This window comes from Anarhichas minor, unplaced genomic scaffold, assembly GCF_050575085.1.
Source record: "Anarhichas minor isolate MPS153535 unplaced genomic scaffold, ASM5057508v1 ptg000012l, whole genome shotgun sequence".
NCBI lineage: Eukaryota > Metazoa > Chordata > Actinopteri > Perciformes > Anarhichadidae > Anarhichas > Anarhichas minor.
The window spans coordinates 5028315-5040564 of NW_027466458.1; the positions used below are offsets into that span (position 1 = coordinate 5028315).

General features: G+C 40.7%; 1 protein-coding gene across 1 annotated transcript; it reads left to right on the forward strand.

Moving 5' to 3' along the window:
• The first annotated feature begins 3770 nt into the window (after positions 1-3770).
• On the forward strand, positions 3771-6372 carry LOC142948369 (N-acetylneuraminate-9-phosphate synthase-like). Its single transcript, XM_076090359.1, has 5 exons — positions 3771-4208; positions 4292-4391; positions 4692-4846; positions 5087-5353; positions 5527-6372. Exons 1-5 carry the CDS (start codon positions 3939-3941, stop codon positions 5734-5736), a joined length of 1002 nt encoding a protein of 333 aa, XP_075946474.1. The 5' UTR covers positions 3771-3938; the 3' UTR covers positions 5737-6372.
• Positions 6373-12250: the final 5878 nt, after the last annotated feature.

A 12250-nucleotide genomic window follows, 5' to 3' on the forward strand; every position in this document is an offset into this window, starting at 1 on the left:
ATGACACAAATGTCCAATAATTAACACTTGCCTACAATAATTGTATGAAGTGTTTTGTTTCTACTTAACACCTTTTTATTTCTTTCCCCAAATTAATCTTCAAAATATATTATTCAGGACTAGGATGTGTATAGATTTGTTTGAAGCAAGTGTGTTTTAATAATTGGACTTGGGTGTTTTTTCCATTAATAATATGATAAATTGAACTTATAGCTGCACCAATCAATATTTTCTAACAGTGGGTCACGATTGTGTAATATGAAAGAGGTCGCTTGTAGTGACGAACTCAGAGAATCATCACCCAACTCTGCAGGAAGGAACTTGTAACATATTACAAAAATGCTCCGGTCAGAACAAAAGAACTGCGGTTATAAAAATGCAAACTACACAGATTAAACAGGTCTGGGCGTGGTGTTATGCACCATACGCAAACATCCGCCAACCGTCAAACGTGGGATGCGACGACACGTGCAGTCTTCTGTATGATTCAGGTCTGATCATGGAAAATATAAGCACTATCTCTTCTATTTGAGATATGCAATATGGCCGGCTTGTAAAATGTCATCACTCAATGGCAACATTTCTCACGTGATATGAACATCATCTCTGTTTGAAAAAATCTGCCCCTGACAACTTTTCCTTGCACTTATTTAAATAGTTTGTCGTCTCTACCGAGATACATATAGGCCTGCTGTATTTGAGAGGAAGGTTACATTTTTCGAGGGTGCTACGTGTGGCCCTTCTATTAATAGAAATAGTTTCTAAATGTTGCGTGACAGCACTGTACTGAAGGTAGAGAGACAATCCTTTTTAAGAGAGACAGCAGCAAGATGGTCGGCTAACAATGTCAATGTGTCGTTGTGCTATTGGATAGAGGAGATCAAGCTGATATTATGAAACAGCCCCAAACAATAACAGCAAGCAAATAATGAGTGAGCATGCGTGAGGAGTAACTGGCAGGTGTATCAGAAATAAACTACAGGCGTAGGCGTGCAAGAGTATTGTCTTCCTGACCAGACTCTGACGCATCTATTTAGTCTTTTCTTGTATGATTGTGGGATGGGCGCATGGGAGAGTTATTCACCTGTCTCAGCTTGCTTTTTACCCAATATATTGTTTAGCCGTTGAACCGTTGTCACAGGGTTCAAATGAATGTTTTCGCTTAGTTTTGATGTTGGTGAAACTCTGTAATTTGCATGACATTTGCATATTGTGGTGGAAAATCATTTTACCCACTGTTGAGTCTTTTTAAGCTGAAATGAAGAATATCGTGAAACAGAACTTGTCTTTAAAATGATTCATCCTCGCAAGAGGAGGCACAGTTATACAGAGTCACAAAGAGTCTGTAGAAGTGCACGCTCCAGAGATAAAGTCACACAGAGTTATATTTATCAAGTGTGGGGTGCTGTTTACTGGAACATCTGGCTCCAGGCCGTGGTAATAAAAGAAGGGCTTTACCTGCATAACAATGGACACGTACGTTTTATCCGTAAGCATTACATTACATTACAGTCATTTAGCAGACGCTTTTATCCAAAGCAACTTACAATTCAGAGTCTATCACATTTCTACACTGTAGGCACAGCTACGGGAGCAATTTTTTTTGGGGTTAAGTGTCTTGCTCAAGGACACATCGACATGCGACTAGCGGAGCCGGAGTTCGAACCACCGACCCTCTGATTGAAAGACGGCCCTGCTATCCAGTTAGCCACAATCGCCATAGAACATGTGCATATAAGTGCTTGTTATTCGACAGCAAGAAGAAGAGGATATGTGTGCAGACAGTTCTATGAACATAAAATAATCCCTGCTAACTTCATCTGTGACTGTAGTCCCGATCCATCTGTATCGATGGGCAATGGAACCGGAACGACGTCAGTTAAAGACGGTAAATAACGTAGCAGATAGATTTCCCATGAATCCCATAGAAATAATGGCAATTAGGTATATTGTCAGTGAGTGTATGCATGTGCTGACGGGGTGTCTGGCAAATAATATGACTAACTCATATGTGCAAGTGGCACAGTCAGTGAGTCGATTATTCTGGAGTTCCTTGTATGGTGTATGTGTATTCAACGGTGCAACGGGAGTGGCACTTGGTTCCTGCTTTCTATTGTGTTGAGTCAACGTAGTGCTGCCTATGAGTCAGTGCAGTAACCTTTTTATAGTGGCTGCTGTGGATCCAAGTAACTTGCTCGCCACATTCACAGGTGTGTGGGTGGTGAGGAGAATCTGGAACGGTCCTTGCCAACGTATGGAGTGCCAGTGTTTCTGTCTAGAAGTCCTTCACGACCACAAAAATGAGTGCTTTATCTGCGTAACAACAGACACACCATGCATATAAGTGCTTGTTTTTCGACAGCAAGAAGAGGATATGTGTGCAGGAAGTCAGCTGCTGCATGGATCACAAGTTATACGATGCAAGCTTGTGATAGTTTGCACAAAAACAAGTTATAAAACGGTTTACTTAAAAGAATGTAAAATTTCCACAACAATTGGCATGAGGAGGAGGAGGAGGTGGCAGTGTGACAGTGTCACAGTGGCCTACCACTTTCAGACCAAACGGGCCGGTTGAACAGGATATACTAAAGAAGAGCAGCAGATCCTGTCAAGTCAAGCTTTCCATTTCTTCTCTTCTCTGAATATTTTTGTCGCCTCATCATCCTCTTCTGAGTCATTACTTTAAATGAAGTTTGGCTTGTGTTAGTTAGTGGCCATGTTAGGTAACCGTATCTGTACTGAAGCCAAAGCACACGCCCGTTTTATGTGTATTCAGTGTAAATACCTCATAGACATAAAGAAGCAGCAATGGGTGAGAAACTTTAAATGCACTTAACATATAAACCTAAAAACACAACTTCTTAGTAAAAACACTTCAGTATGGCTGCTCCTTTAAACCTTCAGTAGAGCCTTGTTTTGCAGGTGTATATTGTTAATTATTTCCTGGACATGTCCTGAAAGGAACTGTGTATTTTGGTCCCAGTTACAGGGAAAATAGAGACAACGTTTTGAGTTATTTCAGTGATAAGTTTTTGTTAATTTCTAGAAGAATTTCCTTTAGAAGAACTACATTAAACCACAGTAAAAAAATATTTTATCTATTTATTTATGTGAACTTCATTCCCCATATATGTTGCTTATTATGCCGCTTTTAGATCCCATTAATTCATGATCAGCTCACCTGGTGAAAAAACAACCATTTGTAACACTAGAAATAGATTTTAATAGGTATAATTGTAATAGACTTGGATAGGGGCATTGAAGGAGACGACTCAGAGGATGCTTTTCCAGCATTTATTTGCTGCAGAAGACAATACAACACACGCATATATTAACTGCTGGTCTCCCTCTGCGCCTATGCAAAACACAATTTTGCAAAACACAATTTTGCATAGGGAAAATCAGCGACATCAAGTGGACAGCAATGAAATCTCTACGTCGCCACGTCCCTTTTCTATGGGACAGGGCGGCCCGACACAAAAGCAAAAGTTCGCCCAAAAAGCCCGAATAAAATAGTCACAAAACTCACACTTCCAACAGTCAAAGTGACACATAACAGTCGGATAACATGATTGCATCAGCGGCTACTAAGGTGTGCAGCGTAAACAGTTCCAGTTTTGAAGATCACAACCAAAATAGTGCGACAGTATTTATTTTCCCATATAATCTACCCTCAACAATACAAAGCCCCGTTGTGAGGAGAAAACCGGACTACGGAAGTTTAGGAGGTGCAGTCAGAAGAGATGGGACGTCATTTCCGCAGGAAATATTAATACATAAATTAAATAAACGCTAAATAAACCTCCGGTTACATAATGAAATGATGAATGACAAGTGTAGTAATTGAACACTGTCTCCTCTTATTAGTACGAAATAGTCCTTACTGTGCTTTTTAGCACAATCTGTAGGAGCCCTAAAATCAATCATCACTACTTAGTATGTTTTACAAGCTTCCCTTCTTTTTAATCCTTCACTTATTTCTGCCTTCACAGGACTGCGGTGCTGATTGTGCCAAATTCCAGAAGAGTGAATTGGAGTGTAAATTCAACAAGAAAGCCTTGGAGCGCGAGTACAACTCTGTTCACTCCTGGGGGAAAACTTATGGTGACCACAAGCGCCATCTGGAGTTCAGCCATGAGCAGTACAGGGAGCTGCAGAAATATGCTGCGGAGGTGGGGATCTGCTTCACTGCCTCTGGGATGGATGAGGTAAGAAAGAGACGTTTGAAGAAGGCTTTCTGTGGTATTAATCAGGTTGAAGTTTAACCGTGTGTTTTCTTTCTGTCTTTTAGATGGCAGTGGAGTTCCTCCATGAGCTTAATGTGCCTTTCTTTAAAGTGGCCTCACTAGACGCCAACAACTTCGCCTATATGGAGAAGACTGCCAAGAAAGGTGAGAGTGAACTGCAGCAGATGTATTTTATGTTGCATATTTAAATGCTAAAATCATCAGTGCACTTCACCATTACATAAACAAATACTATATTGAGCAAAACAATAACAAGAGCAATAGAAGCAGAAAGAATGCACAAATGTGTCAGTAGAAATTAGTTAAGAGACGAAAAATAAATGAAGTTTAGCTTGATTGTTGAACTACAGGAGCTCATTAAGAGGAAAGAGAAGGGTTGCATTTCCCCCTTTGCCCATGTTATGCATATTGTTGATCAGGCTGTTGCCCTCCTGTCTGCGTCAGGACGGCCCATGGTGGTGTCCAGTGGGATGCAGAGCATGGAGACGATGCGTCGGGTCTACAAAATAGTGAAGGAGCACAACCCCAACTTTACCATCCTGCAGTGCACCAGCTCCTACCCTGTGGATCCTAAAAATGTCAACCTCAAAGTGATAACGGTGAGAAAAGTAGGATTTTAAATCCTGAGCGTCTCACTTTAGTTTGACATTTCAGGAGTTGGTGGATTTTGTTACTGTTGGGCTGAGCCAGGCTAGCTGTTCCCCCCTGGTTTCCAGTCATTATGCTAAGCTAAGCTAACTGGCAGCTGGCTCTAGCTTCAAATTTAACTCACAAATGTGACTGTGGTGTCAATCTTCTGAGAGATTTAGGAGTAACACTCACGCATTTGTAAACTACAGGAATACCAGAAGGAATTTCCCGATATTCCCATTGGGTACTCCGGCCATGAGACAGGGATCGGTATTTCAATTGCGGCCGCAGTTATGGGTGCAAAGGTCATCGAGCGCCACGTAACCTTGGACAAGACATGGAAAGGAAATGACCACAGCGCCTCTCTGGAGCCCAGTGAGCTAAAAGAGCTGGTTCGTTCCATCCGAGAGGTGGAGATGGCGCAGGGGTGCTGCATCAAGCAGATGTTACCTTGTGAGAAGGCATGCCATGCTAAGGTGAGATATTCTGGCTCCACAGACATTTTTTTTTTTAAATGCGAGCCATAGTTAAATTACATTTTTACTGTTTAGAAAGACAGATAACCTTTAAGAAAACATTTTTGAATTTTTTTTCTACTGTGCCATGAGAACAATAATAATTTCAGACCTTTTATTTTCTATTCTTCAAGCTGGGCAAATCTGTGGTGGCCAAGGTCAAGATCCCCAAAGGAACTGTCCTGACTCAGGACATGTTGGCGGTGAAGGCGGCCGAGCCGATGGGTATCGCGGCCGAGGACTTGTGCAAAATGGTGGGAAAGACCGTGACGGAGGATGTGGAGGAGGATGACAGCGTCATGCCAGAGATGGTGAAAGGGTACTGCAAGAACAAGAAGTGCTGAGGATGGCAAGGAGTTTTTAAATGGGTAGAAAAGGCACATCATTTGAGAGGAAACGTTATCGATTCCTCTGGCGATATTGGTCATTTTTGTAGTGATAGTGGTTCAAACAGTTACTTTGCTCAAGTGATAAACCCACCATAATCTTACAAGAGGCGCGGTAGTAGTTTCAGTCCTGTGGTCAGTACTAGTGCAGTGCTTTCTGAGGTGGACCAAAAGCCAGTTGTTACTGTTAACTTAACATATTTTGCACTATAGTTTCTGCCTGCTCTGTAGAGATTAAAGGAACATTGAACACACAAAGCTGCCACTGGTCATCTCCTCACACACCGGTGAGATCACAGAGGCCCTTTGCCAAACACTCATTGTATTCTTCTTGTACCTGCTCATTAATGTAAGTTCATGATATCCTGCATGGTTTGTGTTTGTGCTGCTTCTTTGAGAGAAGCACAATAAGACTACCGGAGCCAGACGCTTCCCAAAACCAAAAGAAGAAATGCCCCCTCTCTCAATTAACCTTGTTTTTGTCACGAACCCAAACCCGTCCGGATGTTAACTGAACATGTCACAACCTGTGGAGACTCTGTTGAGATTTGATGTTCCGAAAAGATGAAGCCTTCAAATAAAATGTTGCCCGAATTTCCTCCCTGAGGTTTTCCCTTGTCTTTGCTACATCACTTTGATGCTCGGATCGACTCCCTTTGTGTATGCCACATTCACTTTGTTCTCTCCTTCTCATGGCAGGTTTATTATCTTTAGATGTGCAGTTAGTTTCTGTGAAATAACATACCACACACTGATATTATCTGTGCATTGACTTGGTTATGCAGCTCTCCATCTGCTGGAGTAGGAAAGAGTGTCAGGATTAAGGGTACATCGTTTCACAGTAATGTTGGGCAAATTGAATGTATTAATTTACTCTAATCTGTAAAACAGCAGAAGGAACCATGTGACTATCACGTGCAACAGCACGCAGACACAGGAAGGCCAGCTGCTGCAGGGTCTAGTCTAGTAGAGAAATATGCAACAGGGCTTTGTTTTCCCCCATGTTCCTGAGTCAAAACTAATGTCATGTAACCGTCTCTTTGGTCCACGTATTGTGTTAACGGTGTGTCAAGTTTAGGTAGTCCAAGTGTCGGAGCTGACAGTAATGCGTCCTTCATGTCATTAAAAGCAGTAGTCAGTCCAGGTCGGCTTGTCATGCGCATAAAGAAGTTTACCATGAATCATGGAAGAGAGGGGTGCCTCTCTTTCTCAATATTGGGATCTACTGTATATAATATGACATCATTCCGAAGAAGCTCATCATTTGTTTCTTAGTTTGTGGTTTAGGCAGTTTGAATAGCCTGTATTCTTTTGGGAGGGAGGGTTTTGCCCTCTGCTGTGATCACATGTCCCAGATATGAAACTTTATCGAAAGCAAATTGCAATTTGGACGGACTAGCCTTGTGGCAAATGACATGCCCATTTGTATACAGTACATTTATTTGTGTAGCAATGTGTTACACGTACTGTAAGCAAACAATTCACCTTTGATTTGTCATGTTAAGTTCTTGTGCACATTGTAGACATTTGTACTTACACTTTTACTTGAATGAATGAGAAATTCAAATCTGTTGTGAAAAGCTAACCAATGGTTCAGAGATTTGAACTTATTGTTTTGAAAAAAGAAATGCTCATTCAAAAATGTAGCCAAAGCGAATACTGAAACGCTGTTTCACATTATGAACATTAAAGCATACATCTGTACAGAACACTGACCTTTCCTAGTGCGCTAAGCAGCAAAACAGGGTTATGTTAGAACAAAAAATAAGAGTCTGATCTTACATATTGTCTTATCATATATTGGACATGTAGCATAGCCTCAGTCTTTTTTAGTTTCTTTGGTTGGAGTGTGTGAGAATGACATCAGCTGATAGGACGTAAACATGGCTGTTGCCTATCCCGTTGAAACGTTCTATTCAGTGACTCATATAGATCTCAAACATAGAGTTTCAGATATGTTGTTTCCGAGCCCAGCACTCTTTACTACCCAACTGTTCAGTTTTAAGATATTTAGTCTTCTGCTTATGGTTAGGCTGTTCATTTAAAAGGCAGGAAATCTCCACATATGAGGGGCCAAAAACAGCATCCTCTGACATTCCTGCGTGCAAAATAACTTTCAGGATCAATCAGTCTTTAAAATGGTTGGCGGCTGTTTTTCTGTCGATCGACTAATCAACCAATTGTTACAGCTCTACAATAAGTAACAATAAAATACAACTCTCTATCCACAACCTTATATTCTTGTACAGGATTTATATTTTATGTTTTCCGATATGCTATTCTGGGACTTTATAAAATACTTTTCCATTAGTTTGAATTTGTCACATCATATTGTAACGTATGTTCTACTCAACAGTACGAGTTTTTAAATCCACTTATCTGAAAGAGATTTGTCTGTCAGTTGTCTGTCACAGATGCTTCTCTACTTGTCAATGTGCAGAATAGACAGAGATACCCTGCAGCGTGTCATTAGCTAACTACATACTTTTTGTGAGGTTACACCCTGTTACGCACTGTTCTAGTACATCCACTGTGTGGAATCCATTATCAGAGCAGGCGATAGGGTAACATCAACAGGTCTGTCCTGCTCTATATTGGGTCAAAATGTTCAGATGTTTTTTCATCGTAGCAGTCAACCCTGGAAATGTTTCTTAATGACAAATCTCTGTTTTGCTCTACTTTTTTGTTGACACTGACTGCTTACTGTACTATACAAGAATGGTTACATGCTTCATCTAGCTTTGTCTTTCTTTTTCAAATGTCAACCACAGTAATAATTATATGTCTGCATGTCAAATACATGACACAAATGTCCAATAATTAACACTTGCCTACAATAATTGTATGAAGTGTTTTGTTTCTACTTAACACCTTTTTATTTCTTTCCCCAAATTAATCTTCAAAATATATTATTCAGGACTAGGATGTGTATAGATTTGTTTGAAGCAAGTGTGTTTTAATAATTGGACTTGGGTGTTTTTTCCATTAATAATATGATAAATTGAACTTATAGCTGCACCAATCAATATTTTCTAACAGTGGGTCACGATTGTGTAATATGAAAGAGGTCGCTTGTAGTGACGAACTCAGAGAATCATCACCCAACTCTGCAGGAAGGAACTTGTAACATATTACAAAAATGCTCCGGTCAGAACAAAAGAACTGCGGTTATAAAAATGCAAACTACACAGATTAAACAGGTCTGGGCGTGGTGTTATGCACCATACGCAAACATCCGCCAACCGTCAAACGTGGGATGCGACGACACGTGCAGTCTTCTGTATGATTCAGGTCTGATCATGGAAAATATAAGCACTATCTCTTCTATTTGAGATATGCAATATGGCCGGCTTGTAAAATGTCATCACTCAATGGCAACATTTCTCACGTGATATGAACATCATCTCTGTTTGAAAAAATCTGCCCCTGACAACTTTTCCTTGCACTTATTTAAATAGTTTGTCGTCTCTACCGAGATACATATAGGCCTGCTGTATTTGAGAGGAAGGTTACATTTTTCGAGGGTGCTACGTGTGGCCCTTCTATTAATAGAAATAGTTTCTAAATGTTGCGTGACAGCACTGTACTGAAGGTAGAGAGACAATCCTTTTTAAGAGAGACAGCAGCAAGATGGTCGGCTAACAATGTCAATGTGTCGTTGTGCTATTGGATAGAGGAGATCAAGCTGATATTATGAAACAGCCCCAAACAATAACAGCAAGCAAATAATGAGTGAGCATGCGTGAGGAGTAACTGGCAGGTGTATCAGAAATAAACTACAGGCGTAGGCGTGCAAGAGTATTGTCTTCCTGACCAGACTCTGACGCATCTATTTAGTCTTTTCTTGTATGATTGTGGGATGGGCGCATGGGAGAGTTATTCACCTGTCTCAGCTTGCTTTTTACCCAATATATTGTTTAGCCGTTGAACCGTTGTCACAGGGTTCAAATGAATGTTTTCGCTTAGTTTTGATGTTGGTGAAACTCTGTAATTTGCATGACATTTGCATATTGTGGTGGAAAATCATTTTACCCACTGTTGAGTCTTTTTAAGCTGAAATGAAGAATATCGTGAAACAGAACTTGTCTTTAAAATGATTCATCCTCGCAAGAGGAGGCACAGTTATACAGAGTCACAAAGAGTCTGTAGAAGTGCACGCTCCAGAGATAAAGTCACACAGAGTTATATTTATCAAGTGTGGGGTGCTGTTTACTGGAACATCTGGCTCCAGGCCGTGGTAATAAAAGAAGGGCTTTACCTGCATAACAATGGACACGTACGTTTTATCCGTAAGCATTACATTACATTACAGTCATTTAGCAGACGCTTTTATCCAAAGCAACTTACAATTCAGAGTCTATCACATTTCTACACTGTAGGCACAGCTACGGGAGCAATTTTTTTTGGGGTTAAGTGTCTTGCTCAAGGACACATCGACATGCGACTAGCGGAGCCGGAGTTCGAACCACCGACCCTCTGATTGAAAGACGGCCCTGCTATCCAGTTAGCCACAATCGCCATAGAACATGTGCATATAAGTGCTTGTTATTCGACAGCAAGAAGAAGAGGATATGTGTGCAGACAGTTCTATGAACATAAAATAATCCCTGCTAACTTCATCTGTGACTGTAGTCCCGATCCATCTGTATCGATGGGCAATGGAACCGGAACGACGTCAGTTAAAGACGGTAAATAACGTAGCAGATAGATTTCCCATGAATCCCATAGAAATAATGGCAATTAGGTATATTGTCAGTGAGTGTATGCATGTGCTGACGGGGTGTCTGGCAAATAATATGACTAACTCATATGTGCAAGTGGCACAGTCAGTGAGTCGATTATTCTGGAGTTCCTTGTATGGTGTATGTGTATTCAACGGTGCAACGGGAGTGGCACTTGGTTCCTGCTTTCTATTGTGTTGAGTCAACGTAGTGCTGCCTATGAGTCAGTGCAGTAACCTTTTTATAGTGGCTGCTGTGGATCCAAATAACTTGCTCGCCACATTCACAGGTGTGTGGGTGGTGAGGAGAATCTGGAACGGTCCTTGCCAACGTATGGAGTGCCAGTGTTTCTGTCTAGAAGTCCTTCACGACCACAAAAATGAGTGCTTTATCTGCGTAACAACAGACACACCATGCATATAAGTGCTTGTTTTTCGACAGCAAGAAGAGGATATGTGTGCAGGAAGTCAGCTGCTGCATGGATCACAAGTTATACGATGCAAGCTTGTGATAGTTTGCACAAAAACAAGTTATAAAACGGTTTACTTAAAAGAATGTAAAATTTCCACAACAATTGGCATGAGGAGGAGGAGGAGGTGGCAGTGTGACAGTGTCACAGTGGCCTACCACTTTCAGACCAAACGGGCCGGTTGAACAGGATATACTGGTTAAAGAAGAGCAGCAGATCCTGTCAAGTCAAGCTTTCCATTTCTTCTCTTCTCTGAATATTTTTGTCGCCTCATCATCCTCTTCTGAGTCATTACTTTAAATGAAGTTTGGCTTGTGTTAGTTAGTGGCCATGTTAGGTAACCGTATCTGTACTGAAGCCAAAGCACACGCCCGTTTTATGTGTATTCAGTGTAAATACCTCATAGACATAAAGAAGCAGCAATGGGTGAGAAACTTTAAATGCACTTAACATATAAACCTAAAAACACAACTTCTTAGTAAAAACACTTCAGTATGGCTGCTCCTTTAAACCTTCAGTAGAGCCTTGTTTTGCAGGTGTATATTGTTAATTATTTCCTGGACATGTCCTGAAAGGAACTGTGTATTTTGGTCCCAGTTACAGGGAAAATAGAGACAACGTTTTGAGTTATTTCAGTGATAAGTTTTTGTTAATTTCTAGAAGAATTTCCTTTAGAAGAACTACATTAAACCACAGTAAAAAAATATTTTATCTATTTATTTATGTGAACTTCATTCCCCATATATGTTGCTTATTATGCCGCTTTTAGATCCCATTAATTCATGATCAGCTCACCTGGTGAAAAAACAACCATTTGTAACACTAGAAATAGATTTTAATAGGTATAATTGTAATAGACTTGGATAGGGGCATTGAAGGAGACGACTCAGAGGATGCTTTTCCAGCATTTATTTGCTGCAGAAGACAATACAACACACGCATATATTAACTGCTGGTCTCCCTCTGCGCCTATGCAAAACACAATTTTGCAAAACACAATTTTTGCATAGGGAAAATCAGCGACATCAAGTGGACAGCAATGAAATCTCTACGTCGCCACGTCCCTTTTCTATGGGACAGGGCGGCCCGACACAAAAGCAAAAGTTCGCCCAAAAAGCCCGAATAAAATAGTCACAAAACTCACACTTCCAACAGTCAAAGTGACACATAACAGTCGGATAACATGATTGCATCAGCGGCTACTAAGGTGTGCAGCGTAAACAGTTCCAGTTTTGAAGATCACAACCAAAATAGTGCGACAGTATTTATTTTCCCATATAAT